Genomic DNA, 17,427 nt, shown 5'->3' on the forward strand with positions numbered 1-17,427 from the left:
GCAGAGGGTCAGTTACCAAGTTTTGGCAAGCCATCAAGGGCTGCATGACAGGCAGCCAAGGGCAGATAACTTAATTTTCTAAATTTTTTAGGGGTCTTTCAGGCTGCATTTTGTAAACAGATGTCACCTTTTGTCACCATAAACATTTATATTGCACCATAAAGGTTTATATGGAGGGACAAAGCAAAAGCATCCATACTCTTTACTGTACCACAAATGCCCAATCTGTGATAAAAACAAAAAGCGAGTAATCATTTGTGCTGCTTTGTTGTGGCGGACATTTGTCTGCTTTATGGCACTCTCCAACTGCCCCAGGCAGGCGTTCTTTGGTCCAGTGTGTCCTGGGAATTCCGGCGCAGGATCAGGCCCATCACTCTTCAGGATCTCCAGGGTATCTTCCTAGGAGCATGGAAATTTAGGGCTCCCTGCTTCCAAAAACACCCCCAGAGATTGGCAAGAGTTTTCACTCAGGAACAAAACCACACCAATGTCAGCATCGAAGTCCAGTGGCACATGTATAAGTCATAAATATAACAACACTCTCATAAAACTGGTAAAAGTTATTAAAACCGATCCCTTAAAAGGAAAACCTCTCTGACTTTAACATTTGTCCATCAAACTGAACAATTCAAAACAAGTTCTTTTTTCAAGACATAAGATATTACCAAAAGCTAAAAAACACCCCTCCACTGAATTAAGGAAGTGAGATAATATATATAGCCTAGAAGGGAGTGGGAAGGGAAAGAAGGCAGGCTATATGTTTTACCAACAAAAAGTATAGTATTGGACTTGAAACATCCAACAAATAGTATGCTGTATAACAAAAATTAAAATGTGTTATTTTGCTTACCTGCGGGATATGTTCTAAATATGGATTCAATGATATCTGAGGTTAAGTTATACCTCAGACCATTGCAACCATCCGTTTGAGGCCGAACATCAGCCTAGAGAATAAGAGAGGAAAGGATGTTTAAATTATGCAGGAGGGAAAGCTATTAGTTCTAAATTATGACAGTGAATGGAGAAGAAAGCAGCCAGATCTCTGGTGGAGGAAAGTTGTTGCAGAGAGAGAGTAATATTCTCCTCTCACATCCCAACACATTTGGCAGTGTGTAAATGTGGGAGAGTAAAATCATTATTTCAACTGTTTTTACAGCTTAGAAATAATACTTTAGTTGGTATTTTAAGAATGATATTAATGAAAATCAATTAAATAAACTTTACTTAAGGTGAAGTGAAAAGCAAAATTGAAGCAATTAGAGGGCTATGCTGGATTTGAGATGCTCATATTTTAATATTCTGAAGGGGTTAGAAGATATGTGTACACAGTAAGACTAAACTGCATGTATTCCTTTAATTACCTACTCTTCTGTATTTCTGCCTCATGCAAAGTAATAATACACTAGTGAATTTAACAAATTAAGCATTCCACAGAGATCCGAGGCTGTTGTACACAAAATCTAAGAAAAGGAGTATGTAAGGAGCCATTCATTATAACCAAACATTTTCAGAATTTCAAATATGAAGACAAGTCTTACTACAATTGCAAGCTACCTCCCACAGCCATGCTGAATGGTGTCCATCAATTTCTATATGAGGTTCCGACGTAAAAATCACAGTATCTTTTTCAGTCATTAGCAGGGGGAGCTACAAGTAACTTCCTATGCCTTTTTTCTTTATCATACAAACGAATCTGAGTTTGCACAGAAGGATTATTTCTGTAAGTGTAGTGCAGTTGTGCTTGCTTTTATGGATGCATTTTTACTTGAACCAGGATAAAAAGAAGAATTGAAAGTTTTCTTGGAGAGAGAGAGAGAAAGAGTGTGTATCTTCTGATGGGTGGTTTCAACCTCTAGTTGTTGGATTTTTGGTTGTAGCTGTGTTGGTCTAAGGACAAAAGCAGGCAAAGTTTTTGGGTAGATGTAATAACTTTTATTAGACCAGATGAATAGTTTGAAAAAAAGTTCTTTGCAAGCTTTCAGACAAAAATCACCCTTCTTCAGGCATAGAACCTCTCCGCTGTTCTGAACTCCAAGTAATTTCCAGTTGTCAATTTTTCATTAAAATTGAGTAATAGTGTAATTTATACAATTATACATTACTAACATTTTGAAACTACTTATATAAAAGCTCTGGCAGAAAAAAACCCATTAAATTAATTTGATAACTAAGATTTGTATACATTTGAACATCACGTGGTCCCTAGGGAAGATATAGAGAGCTAACAGGGGGATGGCAGCTCTATAAAGGACAAAGACATCTTGACTTGTGCAATTACTGTTTCCTCCTACCTACAGTTAGTCATTGTAGCTTGGCAGGGAATTTCTAACTGAAGAATCATATATTTAGTAATTTTGTTGCAGAGGTGATAACATGCCTATGTGGGGCAGACAACAAGATGATAGCCTCTGATGCATTTGTATCAGAAAATCAGTACCAATAAAAAAAAAGTGATTAGAAATTTATTGTGGCCTGGCTTGTGCATGTAAAAAGCTGCAAAAGCTTTAGTTATATAGATGAGTATTGGAACAGATTCCCTTCTAGTTTAAGACAGGAATAGAAAACATCTTTGAAGCAAGAGATAATAGCTATGAATCTCTTGCTAATAAACTGACCCCTGCTGGATCAAACTAGGAGCTTGCCTTTCTGTTCTACGGAAGACAGATCCACTGTGCAGGAGGAAAATATTAATGTGTTTTGCCTGTTGCCTTAAAGGGTTTCAGTTCTCAATTGATATTCGACATTTTCCTTGATGGGGTGTCTATTACTAGCGATAAGTTTGTTTTCCTTGCATTCGGCTAGTCTAACAGAGAGGGATACCAGAGGATTAACAGAAATAAATGAAACAAAATGTAAGTGGGTGGGCAGCTTAGCCTTTTCCAAAAGCCACAAAAAAATGTATTTTCCAAATGTTTTACTTTATAGCCTAATACTTTGCTATTAGAAAGGTTCAACATACCAGAAATGCTGCAGAGATGCCCACATCCTGCTTATTATGTGCCGCAGAACTATCCACTGCATTCATGCTTAAACGGTTGGCCCAGAATTCCTCAGCACTGATTACCTGGCTCACAACAAGGTCTTTATAAAGCTGAAACAAAACAGGATCTTCTTGCAGCATTCTGGTAAAAGAATTAATCGAATAGAATTGAATCACTCCAAAATACTTCACCAGGATCGCCATATCAATCTAGCATGGGTTCAGCAAGGAAAGAGATTGCAAGAGTATAAGAAACACAGAGCACTTTGACCAGTGTCACATGTAAGTCTAGCTGTAACTTTGCTGTCAATCTCAATAGCAGTATTTGTGTCAAAGGGAACAGAGGAGAAAGAATGAAGTTGCTGGCCAAGAGATAACTTTAACAAGGGGGGGGAGGGGGGGGGGGAGAAATGTCTAGACAGGCCTGAATACAATGTATAGGCCAAAAAAGAAAAAAAAAAAAGTGTGCATAGTATACATGTGTACACTGTATACTTTTGTTTATGTTTACCAAGCACTCAGTATACACATGTGCCCGGTATACTTCCCAGATGAATTTTTCAGTCAGCAATGTCCGTTGGGGTCAATGGCATTAAGGGCAGAGCAGGCTCAACTACCATATCATCCAGATGTTACAGGCACCCACACAGTAGCAGAGAGGGAGGAAAGGCGGTGACATTTACATGTCCTGAGGAACTCCAGTTACTGGAAAGAAACTGAGCACTTGCCCATCTTTGTGTGTCAGTGCCTTGATGCAAGAAGTGAATACTTGGAGTTCAGTAAATAACTTGCATAGGTGCACTTAAACCAAAAGCAGCATTGGACCTACATACTTCTACTAGGGGAGTGGTTTAGTATAAGTATGGGATGAACCGCCAGTAACCTGCTTGCAAGTGTCTGTACCTGGGTGTTCCTTACAAGGAACCTGCAGAATTGTTGGAGTCCTGATATGAATTGGGGGGGGGGGGTCTATCTGTTAGCTATTGTACAGCAAATCTTAAATGGAGCAACATAGACTTATTTTCTCAGTAAATGCTGAATCACTTCACAGAAAGCCTGAGGGATTTGGCCCTTTACAAATGTGAGAAGGGCTCTGTAAGTAGGAAGCATCTTCTCCCGCTTGTTAGCATGTGACTTGAGGAATGCTAATAAATGACTGACCTGGTTTAAATGGAAAGCTGGAATCCTTGGATGCGGTCTAAGTAATACCTTACTTCTAAGGAATACGGCATAAAAAGGTCATGCCATGAAGCTACCTATCCCACAATTTTTACTGGATGTAACTGCTACTAGAAAAGATGTTTTCATAGTTAAGGGCAACAGAAAGCATGTTGCTATGATTTCAAGTTGCCTATTAAACCTACCAGAACTACATTAAGGCCCCATGGAAGGGAAGGCTCTCGCAGCTGTTAAAGAAAACCTCAAATATAATTCTCCTAAAGAATTTTAACAGTGGGATGGGGAGACTGTGAAGGGCAGCTGATAAGCGGAAGTTCCTTGTAAAAACATTTAAAGTGTATACTCTTTCAGATGGTATAGACGTTTCTAATTTTTAGGAATGTTTTAATGTTTAACACTGTGTGCATTCAAATTTTGTTAGCCACCATCTCGAATGCAAGTCCATTTACAATAATGGACTAACTATATTCAATTTAGGAAGAAGATTCTTTTAGGTAGGAAAGCACTGTAGTAGGTCTTTGTTAGAGTGCTGGGAAAGAAGTAGATCCCACTACATCATTTATCTTGCTCTGATTATTTGTTAAAACAAACTGACTTCTAATCCAAAATGCAGTGATCCTTACAAACTGCCCGTTAATTGTGTGCATGCATCTGCGCGCACACACGGCAAGAGTCAAGCAATCATGCCACAACATGCACAGTGGAGTTTTGAAGTTTAAAGCAGATCTTTTTTTTTGCTGCTGAAACAAATACTTCACTGGTAGTGTTACTATAACACAATCCAAGTCCAATTCAGAGAAAAAGCTACACAGTAATTATGAATCAGTGAAGATTCCCACTCCCCCTTTTTACCTGTTCTTTTCTTCAAGTTCCTTATTAGCTTTCCTCTTGAATTTGGGCAGCAGCTGCTGAAGAAGGTCCTTCACTGCATCTCTTTCCTTCACTGCTGTGCTTTCATTGGAGAAGTGGAAGTTGGTTGTGTCCCCTGCATGCAATACCAGCTGAAGTTGAATTTTAGCTTTTCCTTCAGGACTAATTTTCTGGCCTAGATTACACAGGAAACAAATTAGTGAGAGACTGTATTAAAGAAACTGTTTCCCTAGAGCAATTAGATAGATGTAGTTATCTACATCATGTTATTAAATCCTGTTATGTGAGAAAGGTGGTACTGCAGCATGCGTCTTCTAGCCACAAATTAATTTTTAAAAAAAAGCTAGATCTCACTTTCAAAAAATCTAGGACATCCTGGCTTGCTGCTGAGTATTCCTCAGTTGCAGCTCAGAAGTCTGAAAACCACTTTTGCATTCCTCAGGTTCTATGTTAGAAGACTAACCAGATTTAGAGCAGCCCTCAGGTACCCTCAACTTCTAGGACAGAGAAGCATTAGAGTCCTACATCTTTCCCCAAAGCCCCAGGAGAGGAACCATATTGGACCTGCTATGGTATTTCTCTATCGCTCAAGGATCCTTCTATGCTGGGGCATCACCCTGCTACCCTGGTTTTAGCAAAGTAGTGCAAAGGCACCCTAATATGGCTCAGGATCTAAACCCCAATCTATAACTGAGAAATAGGAATCAAAAAGGCACTATTAAAATGCTGTGCTCTCTTATTGCACCCTAACAGAATGCAGAGTCATTCAATCCCATCAAACGATAAAAAGGTATCTTTCGACTCAAGAGAATATGACTATTTACTTTATTTCTTCGGGGACTCTCCAGTCTTCTACATAACACAAGCATTAGGATAAATTAAACATCTAGAGAAGATAACAGCTTTACAAAACTTGTAAGGCTAAAATGAACGTGAATCTAAATCACTATTACACTGGTAGCTGTCAAAGGTAGCGGTATTTTGGAGTTCTGACTCAACATGATTACTAGCCACACAAACCTTGTGTGTGTTCCAACATTCCTAGGTGAAGAACTAGCAAATGTGATGTCTAAATTCAGAAGCAGACATTAAGTCTGCAAGGATTTATTTTATGTCTTGCATTACTGAGCATGGCCAAACAGCTCTAAAGTGAGCCTAGTACAGTGCATGTCAGAGCTACATAAACTCCAGCAGTACCTTGGCTTTAACCTGCACCACCCTACTCAAGTGCAGCAGTTTATTACACAGAGATTATCAATGACATTCGGGAGGACCACAGTAAAATAACTGAACTTTAAAAAATTGTGGCCCCAGAGTTAGAGTGTTAATCAGATTTTCTACAGTGAGAGGCTAGTACAATGAACAGGGACATTTCATGCCAACAAGTTGTGCTTTGGTTAGTTTATATCCATCCATGATGTGCACTTTACAGAAATGCTTTGGATTCACTTCTTGACAGATGATGATGGGCAAAATAGTTGCCTACTAGCATCTATTAAATCCTCTATCTTCCCCATGCAGTGACACAGCTGATTTTTCTACTACAGTGCAATACAGATCTGTACCCAACCTATTACAGAAACTACTGCCAAACAGGAAAAAGATTTCAGAAATTTAAGGGCGGTCTGCATTAAAATGCTGCCTGCAAACCTTCCAAATTAGAGGACCCTCTGTGACAGCGTACTCATGGATACCAGAGAAGGTAGGCTCATGAAAGGTCCAAAGAGTCAAAGACACTTGCAAGTTACCCAGGTATTTCACAGGAGATAAAGTTTGAGTCTTATTTAAATACTAATACCATCCACACACTTATTACAGATACAACAGAAAAAGCTTTCACTTACATTTTATGTCTGCATACATATGGCTGACTGTGAATCGGTCTTTGCCTTCAGGTGCCCAGGCTATCCTTTCAGCCATAAGGTAGAGAGCCCCATCCTGCTTCTTTTGACGCACCTTTTTCACTATCAGTAACACTTCTTCAGAAGAGGTTGCCATGATGGCTATAAGGTGCTAATGAAAGCATAGGGTATAACTGGCCACTTAATTCAGTATTCATTCATATCACTTCTATGACGATATTTTTCCAGTATTTCAACTTGTTTCCAGAGATCAAAACTTAAATTTATGCATTAATAGATTATCGTATATAGACATTTACCAGTGCTCAAGCCAGGAACAAACATACATCAAACTCTTCTGCACAGATACAGTGCGTTTTTAAACAGAATACAGCCATCTACATAAACAGCCGTTTTCTGATTATATTTCTAATGTTTGAGTTCCAGATACATGTATAAGTCCATATGTCTCTCTCTACATATAACCCATGTTTTCCATTTACCTTTTTATGTTTCCGACCTGGTTTGTCAAATAGAGAAAAAAGCCAATACCTGCAAAAGAAGGTATGTTCCAAATCCCCTAGGGCATTTGACAATGTTTTTTTTCCCCCTAAAGATCTCCTTCCTTTCTTTAAGAGGCAGGAGGAAGAGGTACCAGGAGACTTTCAGGCTCTTAGCTCTATGCCCTCTATGTCTTCCACCAGTTAGAACTATGCAAGGCTTCAACAGGACTTCTGGCATAACCAACTGGCCTATTTTTACCCACAAAATATTCTGGGTCTCATCTTGCTCCCATAGAAAAGAACAGAGATTTCATCACTGACTTCAACAAGCACATTTGTTACTATGAGTAGGGTAGAGAGACAACAAGTGTCCCTTTCTCCTTCAGTTTGTAACAGCATTCTTAAGTTCATCAAGAGAATCAAGTGAACTAGCTTCATTACTATACCTTACATACGTATCAGAATCAGATGAGTCTTCCTCAATACTATATCTGGTGCTTTTCTATATTTTGTTTGTTCTACTCCTGCAGTTGCATCTGTGCCATGTACCTGGCTGTCTGTTGTGCTCACTTTGCTGCCAACACCTTGAATACACACAACTGCATTTTCTTACATTTGAAGCACTGAGGTATGCCTCAGAACTTCCAGAGAACATCTGTACTATACCTAATGCTAATATGCAACAAGATCAGAAACCAAAAAGCAAGCCTACTTATTTATGGATATGCTTTACCAGGATCTTTAAAAGAACTGGATATTTTTCACATTTAATCCTGACCTTCGACATTGGTCATTACAAAAGAACAGCACTCTGCTGGTCAGTGAAGATCTTGGAAGCTGAACTATCAGACAAGATGTGTTAGATAAAACATTTAAGTGGCAACACCTGTAAGAATAAGATGTATTTGCACTCAAGCCTTGAAACAACACCACTTAGATCAACAGGAGTTTTGTTATTTACTTCAATAGAACAGAATTGGATCCATGAGCATTTTCTTTACATCTTGTGAGAGACAGTGTTACTTGCTGGTAGTATATAGTATATTTGGCAGAACTCGGAACATCTCCGAGTTCTGGTAATACTTCAGTTTGTAAGAGACTAAAATCATAGCTTGCAAGTTAACCTCCATCAAAATTCCATACCACTTTGTCTCCTAACACCATTATTCTGTAACTGACTGTGAACAATCGAGATAACCCACTATCTTCAGACCAGCCATTATTTTTTCTTGGTATTATTTAGACTCGAGAACAACTGCTTGAAAATGAAACCTTCCTGGCTGAGACCCCAGGAATTTTTACCCCTGCTAGTTTCCAATTTGTGCCTTCCAGAGTCTTCCATTTGATTTTGTTTTTGCATTTTGATGTTTCATTGAATTAAAATTTTCTGTACTCTAATGAATTTGAGGTATAGGAGTCCTCACTAAGGACCACAGAATTAAAACTGCACTCAGCCGAATTAACTGAATAATTTTGTTTATATTTAGATTCCTCCTGCGGTGCACTATTAAGCTTTTCTGCTATCCTGTTTCTTATGCACACAACTGGTTTTTCAAATGAGAAAAAAAATCAGTTGCTGGTGACTTCTCTTTTAAAGATGTAATGTTTCTGGTATACCATTCTGCAGTGTGCAGATTCTGAATCACAGTATCCCACAAGTGGCTCTTTCCATCTTCTGGGAAATTAACTACACTAGGTCAGTGCTTATTTTTTGCCTTTCACGCCACTGTAAAGAACTGCAGTTTAAAGATAACATAAAACTCTGCCTGAAGATTGTTCACAAGCAGCAAACATTATCCAAAATGGAAACCTTCCCTTCTTGTCCAATCATCCCCTTTTTACACTGAACCAAGGAAAATATCGCTATATCCAACTACTTCTCCCTTAGCTGCTAGGAAAGATGATGGTATACTAGGCTTTTTCCTGGGTTTCGTCTTGATACTGTTCAAGTGGGAGGGCTCTGTATTTTCTATCAGCCTCCAGCTAGAAAGAATGTGTTACATTTAACAGGCAGACAAGGTTCTTTGGGTAAATCTGGTATCTTTTATTAAATCAACTCAAATAGTTGCAAAAATTCTTCTTTGCATTTTTTCAAACTATTTGAGCTGGTCTAATAAAGATATCAGATTTACCCAAAGAACCTTGTCTACCTATGTCCTTAGACCAACACCGCTATGACCTATACCCCTATTATATTTAAGAGAAAAGTGTTTGCTTTTACTCCTGCTTTAAGCATTTCCTATTTACTGTGAAGAGGGAAAAAGGTCCCAAACATCATTTTGGGGATATGCCTCATCTCAAAGAATTCCTTTATTAGACTGCTGCTCTGCAGTTTTCCTAGGCAGCAGCACTGTGAAAACAATGCAATTCTTGACAGCATCACTGGTGCTCACAGGGGTCTCAACTGCAGTAGTCGAGCTGAGAAAATTTTAATTTACTGGTGTCTGGCAATGCTGTGAAATAGCAGCAGAGGCGCTAGAGTAGTCTGGTCACAGACTCGGGGGGGGTACTTTTTCATTTTACTCCTGTTTTATGAATTAAGGATTACCTTAACAACCAGGAAGACTAGAAACTAGTTATGCTCTTCAGTTATATAGCAAATGATACATTAGAGCAGGGGTTGGCAATGTTTTTGGGCAGAATGCCAAAACACCCACAACCTCACATGTAGGATGTTGGTGTGCCAGGACGGACAGCATGGGAGCTGTGTGGAGCCCGATCCTTGTTGTGGCAGTACAGCCCCAGCCCCTCCATCTGTTTCAAGGTGCATGTGCCAAGCATAACGCTTTCGTGTGCCACGCTTTGGAACCCATGCCAGGGGTTGTCTACCCCTGCATTAGGGTATGCTAGTTAGCCAAGAAAGCTTCCATCTACTGTTGGATAGGGCATGGAAAATTCCCTTGACAAAGTCATATGGAAATACAGCCATTTTTAACGAGGACAGAAAAAGGACGGTATTTTCTGCTTTTGCAGTTGACATGCATCTCAGAGTAACTTATTTCTGTAATGTGAAGCTCAGATGAACATTCATTTTCTGGCTTTGAAGTGACAGAACAGGAGATTATATTTCCAAAACGCACTCTGATAAAGAAGCAGTTCTAACCTGTAGTGTATTGCTCTTTAGAGTAGAGCACCACATCTCTCCTGAGCACGACCCCTACAACAATATGCAACTGCTGATATCGCTCATCCTGCTCATGCAGGATTTTTGGGATAACAACAAGACACAAACAAACAGAACAAAAAGAAGCTGAACTACAAGGGTTGTCTTCTGGCACATTTATGAATGTTCTTCTTCTTGCAGTTTAATAGCGATAAAGAGCAGTATCTGGAGAGGCCAGAGATTGGAAAAGAAGTGAAGTGGTGAGAGGGATTTTCTACCTGCCTCCACTGCAGGAGCACTCCCTTTTTGGAAGATGATGTCAGGCAATGGAGGGCAGCTAGCACCTACTTTTAAGCCACCTGCCTGGTTTCTATAGTCTCTTCCCATCTCTCTTCCACCCAGCATTCTTGTTCCCTACTTCTGCTGTGGTATACAAGTATAATAGTGGTACCAGTAAATCCAACCCCATTCCCTTACCCCAAAGATCACTACAATAAACAAAAATTGGTGGAGAAGAGAAGCCATCTTTTCACCTGATTTTAGTTGACCTGATTTGGCTGGGAAGACATGTATTTTGTATCTCCCCCCCCTTAAGCCGTTGTGACAGGCACACCATCCATCTCAACTTATAAATTACTCAGACACAAGCAAGGCAACAAGCTGAAGAACTGGATAACAATCTTGTAGGCCTCCATATGCTACAAGTCTGGACTCCTGCCATTATTAGCGGCATCTATATGCAAATGTCAACTTTTGCCTGAAATCAGACAAAAAGGAAAACATGGCTTGCTGTTGCAAGTGGGAGGAAATTAAAATTCTTTGAGGAACTTTCTTCCAGATGTTGGTAAAAAGAGGAGAGCTATCACATTTTCTTTGCTCATGAACTACTTTGCCAACCTAAAGGCTGTAATTTCCACGCAAATACCCAGTGCCAAAACCTTTGAATCCTGAAGTTTCGTTTCAGCTATGGTTTCCAAGGCACAAGTGAAAAGCATATTTATTTGCCCTCTTTTGGCTAGGTTTCAGCTTCTTGTATTCTAGGGCAAAGTGGCAATGCTGCTAGTAAAGCTGACTATCCATTGCATTTCCTTCCCTCCCTTTCCTTTACCTTATGTCACAATCTAATGCTTCCCTTTTTCCCAAATCCAAATCACACAGCTGCATATCGCCGTGTCGTTCTCTATCCCGATCCCCCACCCTGATGCTCCCACCTGTGCTGCCTGTCACAGCGAGGGAGGTGAACTCTCAGCTGTAATAACAGACCATGTCTGTCAAAAGCGCATAAACACTGAAGTGGGGCTCAAAGCCCAACTGGCAGAGCTGACTCATCTGGCCCATGGGACTCTGCAGGGGTCCAGAAATGTGGCAGCACCGATCACTACCTGAACGTGGCTCTGAGAATGCCTCCAGCAGCAAACGCCACTGCTATTCACCCATTACTCAATTCTTGCACCCAAAGGCTGCATCCAGACTGAGCCAGCACACAGAGCAGCTGGACCTAGCACTTGGGGCTGGTTTACAGGCCCAACCTGGCAGCAGGGTCCCTCAACATACCAGAGCCATATGCTGGCACTGTCCCACTCCTGCAGCTTTGGCACTGCTACCCTCAGGGGAACCCATCTGCTTCCTTGGGAGCAGGAAGGGAGAAAACTCTGCAGAGGCTCTTAGAGTGGCAGCCACAGCCCGCCCCCACCCGACCAGCCAGGCACTCCCTGTTAGGAGCTGCCTCCCGACAGGCATCTGCCCCCCAACTCCAGCCCTACAGGTTGGGAAACGGGCTAAGAACCGTCCTCCCCCGAGTACCCGTCTATCTCCCCCCAGGCTCAGGTGGCTTGCACGGGAGGCGGGGGAGGGGCGGGTACGTGCCTCCCGGCAGCTAAATCCGCCCCGCGCTCCTACCGTGCGTGCGACTGCGTCACGGGGCGCTGCTGCTGCAGTGAGGCGGGGCGGGCGCTACAGGCGGGTGGTGCCGGCGCCGGAGGTTGTGGCCGCCTGGGCCATGGGGCGGCCGCGGAGCAGGGCAGAGCGCGGAGCCACGTGACCGGAACGAGCCGAGCGCCCCCACCGGGAAGCAGCCGGGTCACGTGGCGCGTCCGCCATGGCGCCTCCCGCGGCACGCGGTCACGTGACGGCCTCGCCCCCGTCGCCATGACACCCCGTGGCTGCGGGGGGGGGGGGGGGGGAAACGATGGATGAAGGAGGCGGCCGCTGCCCCGTCCCGCCCGCCCCAGTCACCCGGCCTCGCTGTGCGGGGGGCGCTCCTCCTTCCCGCCGCTTCCGTCCCGTCCGGCTGCCGGGGCAGCCGCCACGCCGAGGTGGGGGGAGGGGAAGGGGGACCTCCCCGGACCAACGGCCCGAGGGGGGAGGGAGGGGGTGGGGAAAGGAGCGTGCAAGTCACGTGAGCGGGGCCCGCGCCGTGCGTCTGACGCATAGCCGTTCCCCGCCCGCGCGGGCTGACGTAGGCGGGGTGGGGAGGAGGAGCGGGGTGATGTAGCTGGGGGAGGAGCGGAGGGAATCACATGGTGCCGCTCTCGAAGGGGGCGGGGCTGAGCGAGGAGCAGCTGATGAGCCTGGGCTGCTGGCGGCGGGGTGAGTGCGGCGTGGGGCGCGTGGCTGATGGGTGGGTGCCGCTGTCGGGGCGCCTTATGCTGTTTGGCTCTCCCCTCCCCCTGCCTGAGTCCTGCCCTGCCGGAGTTTTCCTCCTCTGGGGCCGGGGGGCTCGCAGCACCAGGGATCCTGGTTTTCTCTGGTTAAGAAAAAAATCCAAACACTTTCTGATTTTAAAAAACCTGCGAAATCCACATCTTTCTGTGATTAAAATGAAATGCTGCTGCGTGTTTCTGTGTGCGTTGGGTGGTGTTTCATGTTTTCCATGATTAAATGTGGTTGGGGGGGCTTTTTTTTAAATCAGAAAATTTGGGATTTTTTTAAATCGAAGAAAACCAGGATCACTGCTGATCAGGCAGTTAAGCTGATGGCTCAGGAGCCCCAGAGGGTGTGGCTGGAGGCTGGCTCAGCGCCCAGAGGCTGGAGTGAGGGGCAGCCAGGGTCGGATGGGAGCAAGCAAGCGGGCCCTGGGGGCTGGCAGGGAGCACAGCTAGGCTTGGTTTGGCTGTAGCCCAGTGGCCTGGAGATGCTTTTTCCTTCTGTCTCCTGGAGACTTGGCTCTTTCAGAGCCCTGTCACATGCTGCCTGAGCCCGTCCAGACAGGCAGGAGTCCTTTGTGCTCTGCCCTTGCAGGCTCAAAGCAGACAGCTGTGCTGCGGGCAGCCCCTGGGGCAAAGACCACACCAAGACAGCCGGTTCAGCTGGGAGTCCTTGTGAAGCCACCTGGGATTTAGCCCTACTCTACCCAGGCCTGGCCCAAGCTGTGAGGAGGGCAAAACAGTTTCATGCCTCCCCTTGTGTTAGTGGGTAGGTGGTCAAGGTTCTTTGGGTAAATCCAATATCTTTTATTAGACCAACTCAGATAGTTGGAAAAATTCTTCTTAGCAAGCTTTTGGGTTTAAATGTCCATCAGGCTGAAGAAGCATCTGTAGTTGATGTGTAGTTGGTTCTTCAAGGGAATGAATTATAAAGAAGCAAGAGGGTGGGCTAGTACTGCCTAGATGGTGGCACTGAAAAGATAAAAACAGCTTAGGCAGGAGCGGTCTCTTCTCTGAAGAGAGTGTTTATTGAATGCAGCAGTTGACAATTAGAAACATAAGGCAAAGAGGAACAACAGAAAGCTTTGCTGAAGTTGTTATACACCAGAAACCTTGTATAAGTCTCATGTGGTCCCGAGGGCAGTGTCTCCCTGCAGCTGGCCAGGCTCTGCTGTTCTTCATGGCAGGTAGAATAAAGGTCCACAGGCCTCATTTTTGGTTGTTCGCTTATGAATGATATGCTCCCCCTCCTTCGTCTTGACAGTGATGCATCTTTTGCCCCTCTTGGGATGTTTGTTGGTCCCTAGTCTTCCCAGGCTTTATCATGTTCACGATTGGCAAACTGTGGACCAGCAGTGGCCAGCATACTGCGGGCAGGTAGCCAACCCTATTTTATACCCAGGATTAAAAAGGGTTGGCTGCCAATCCTCAGTGTTCCAGTCACTCCCAGTCTGCCGTTTGCCAGTCCATGGTCACTTTTGGTCTGGCAGCCAACCCTTTGCGGCCCAGGCATTGGGAATGCTTGTAGTACGTGATTAATCGAGCGTGCTGGAGCATGGTAATTACTGTGTTCCAGCCAGCCTCAGCGTCTTGTGTATCAGCATCCCTATGCTTCAAAGTCGTGGTGGGGGTGCTTTATCTAAAGCTTGTTCAATGAGCTTTAGGTAAAGCATCCCTGCTGACACTTTGAAGCATGGGGATGCTGATACACAAGATGCTCCGGGTGCTTTAATTAGAGTGGCTCTGGAAGCTGCTTTAATTAAAGCCCCCCACCCCTGGAACATGTGTAAAAATGCTCAGAGTGCCTACTTACCCACTTTGAAATCTAATCTGTTGTAGTCCTCTGCTTCCTTAGGTTATCTACTCAACATCTTTTTCCCTTTGGCTACTGAATTCAAGGGCCCAAAACTTTTACGCCTACGCCATGTGTTTGCCAGCCCTTTCATTTCCTGTTTTCAGGGCTGAGGGTACTTTGTGACTAATAGCGTTCACAAAATCTGACCAAGACCCTGTCTGCATTCACCCTTTGATTGGTGTGCAGTGAATTCCACTGATCCAGTATGCATTAAGCACCTAATTCACTTCAGGTACCATGTTTGCTGACTGTGTTGTAACAAGCAAAAGTTACTTGCCCATCAGTTTGGCATGTAAACTTCATAAGCACGTGGTTCCTTTTAGCCCCACTCGCTACTTTAACTTCATTGTACTCTTAAGTGCATGCTTACAGAATGAACAGTTGCAGTTATCTGTACTTCCCATAACAGTCTGCACAGTGAGGGGGAAGTAGCTGTCAAAGAGCTATTGTTAGAAAAATATTGGGAACTAATCCATTTTGTGGTTGCTATCAGCTCCTTTTTTCAGGGCTGGCAGTTGTGCAGTCCTGATAGTGTTTTAAGCAGCGCTGATGTATTATGCCAGTGGGGGCAAATTTTTTGGCAGGTGTACCACAAATTAGACCTGTGCCCCCCCTCAAATGCCACTTTGGTCCCCTTTCTCTGCCTGATCTCCTGCTCTGCTTTCTGCTTCCTGCCGTATTGGCTGCTGTGCTACCTGCCCTTTCTTGATATGCCAGATGCTGTGGACAGAGGCTGCCAGTTACACTCATGCCACAGGTTGGCCACCTCTGCATTATGCAGCTCTGTCAATACTAGTGCCTTAACACTGACATGTTGTGTGTTTAATGAGCACTGGTTACATGAAATTTACATTAAAGAGCATAGTTTTTTTTAGTCCTGGGGCTATGCACTGTAATTTTCTCGATCTGACATAAGATTGCACATATAGGGAAATTATGCTAGCATAACTGGCATGATTAGATTGTCCTCAAGCCGTTATACCACTTGTAAGCTGAAATAAGTGCATCTTCACGGAGTGTTATCAAGATAATTATGCCAATTAAGTACATATATAGGCAAACCCTAATTATTTTGATCTGTAGCACATCAAGTCCACTGCTAAATATTTGGTACAGGTTTCTTTAAAAAGGCATTTATATAAAAAGTTGAACCTCTTCACTTCCAGGATATATTGAGGCCTTTTGTAGTTTAGCTGGTTTTCTGTCTTGGCTTAATTATTTTCATAATTCTTGGAACTGCAAATAAGTATATATATGTAAATCTGAATTCAAGCATTATTTGAATTGCTGATTCCATGGAAGTGGAGGCATTCAGATCTTTGATAAAATATATTTGATTAAGCTGTTAAGTATAATGATATCAATTTGTTACACTGTGTACATGAGTGGGGTTGTGATATTTCTTTTATTGTTGGACTAAATCTCCTCTAAGACACTTTGGCTAAGTGTAGACTGTCAAAAAGTCTGAGGCGGAGTCAATTCAATCTTTACACATTAGTCTATAATGTGTAGATTTCACTGGCTTATCAATTCATAGACGTTCACGTTTGATTCCAGAAATGCAGCCACCTGCCTGCGGTGGCCCAGGGCAGAAGCAGGGGGGCACTAGAGCACACTGTCCTATTTGGCTGCAGCAGACAGGTTGGGCCGAGGCTAGCCTGTCCACCGTGCGAGGGAGTGGGGGAAATTGTGCAGGCTGTGCAAAGCATCCTGGGATGCTGGAGGACTGTGAGTTCACTTGAATCTGAAGGGGATCTGGGACAGCAGTTCAATAAGATGACTTAACCTAAATCAGTTAGTCTGATACTACATCCATCCAGGTTCATCGTAAACCAGTGTCTGCCATATTGAAAGTGGTTTATATTAGGCCCGTGTGAATAGGGAAGTATTCAATTTGGATTCGGATCACTGTCCCAAACTGATTCAACCAAATTGGCTTTGGAAGATTTGGCACTGATTTGGAGAGATTGGGTGATTCAGCCATAGACTATAATGGGGAATCGCTGAAATACCTATAGCTTTATCATTTTTTGGCAGATGTGGAAGAAAACAGCCGGGATGGTAGCCTTCTTTGAGGGCATGAAGCCTGCCAAGTTTCAAGGAGATAGATGCAGAGGTTTCTGGGAAACTCCACCTCAAAATGTTCAAAGCAAAACTTGTGACGTTGTGACTTTGTGTGTGCTAAGGCACAGCGGGATAAAACCAGCAGGGATGGTAGCCTGTAACAGGGGGACTTCCTAGTGCTGGTGAGATATCTGCCTGCCCACCTATTTCTGGGCCAGCTGCCCGGCCCTCTTTTCCTGCCGTGCCTGGAGGGAAAACTGATTCAGATGTTTTCTAGGTGGGAGGCTGCCCATTTAGGTATCTTGAGGTGAAATCGATTCCGCAGCTCCATACCTCCTTTTACCCTGCAGCCTATGCCTCGCAGATTGCTTCCTGCTCCCTCTCCAG

The 17,427-nt window shown here is 43.5% G+C and overlaps 2 protein-coding genes across 4 annotated transcripts in view; one reads left to right on the forward strand and one right to left on the reverse strand.

Annotated features, from left to right (window-relative positions):
* Window positions 1-12,854, reverse strand: part of GTF2H1 (general transcription factor IIH subunit 1) — a 31,422-nt gene extending 18,568 nt beyond the window's left edge. Inside the window, exons 1-5 of the mRNA XM_090032555.1 lie at window positions 12,376-12,854; window positions 6,874-7,042; window positions 5,012-5,204; window positions 2,960-3,122; window positions 851-944 (exon numbers count right to left, since the gene is read on the reverse strand). Coding sequence (XP_089888681.1) covers window positions 851-944; window positions 2,960-3,122; window positions 5,012-5,204; window positions 6,874-7,027 — 604 coding nt within the window. The 5' untranslated portion in view covers window positions 7,028-7,042; window positions 12,376-12,854. The remainder of the gene's footprint in view (window positions 1-850; window positions 945-2,959; window positions 3,123-5,011; window positions 5,205-6,873; window positions 7,043-12,375) is intronic.
* The window catches only part of HPS5 (HPS5 biogenesis of lysosomal organelles complex 2 subunit 2), a 47,274-nt gene continuing 42,507 nt past the window's right edge, over window positions 12,661-17,427 (forward strand). For 2 of the 3 annotated variants that reach the window (XM_090032550.1, XM_090032554.1), the window contains exon 1: window positions 12,661-12,791. The gene's annotated coding sequence lies outside the window, so the exon portion shown is untranslated. Of the gene's footprint in view, window positions 12,792-13,001; window positions 13,066-17,427 lie in introns of those variants that run through there. The other variant, XM_090032552.1, reaches the window with a different exon arrangement.

Source organism: Crocodylus siamensis, chromosome 2 (assembly GCF_052110815.1).
Source record: "Crocodylus siamensis isolate JL-2025a chromosome 2, ASM5211081v1, whole genome shotgun sequence".
Classification (NCBI taxonomy): domain Eukaryota; kingdom Metazoa; phylum Chordata; order Crocodylia; family Crocodylidae; genus Crocodylus; species Crocodylus siamensis.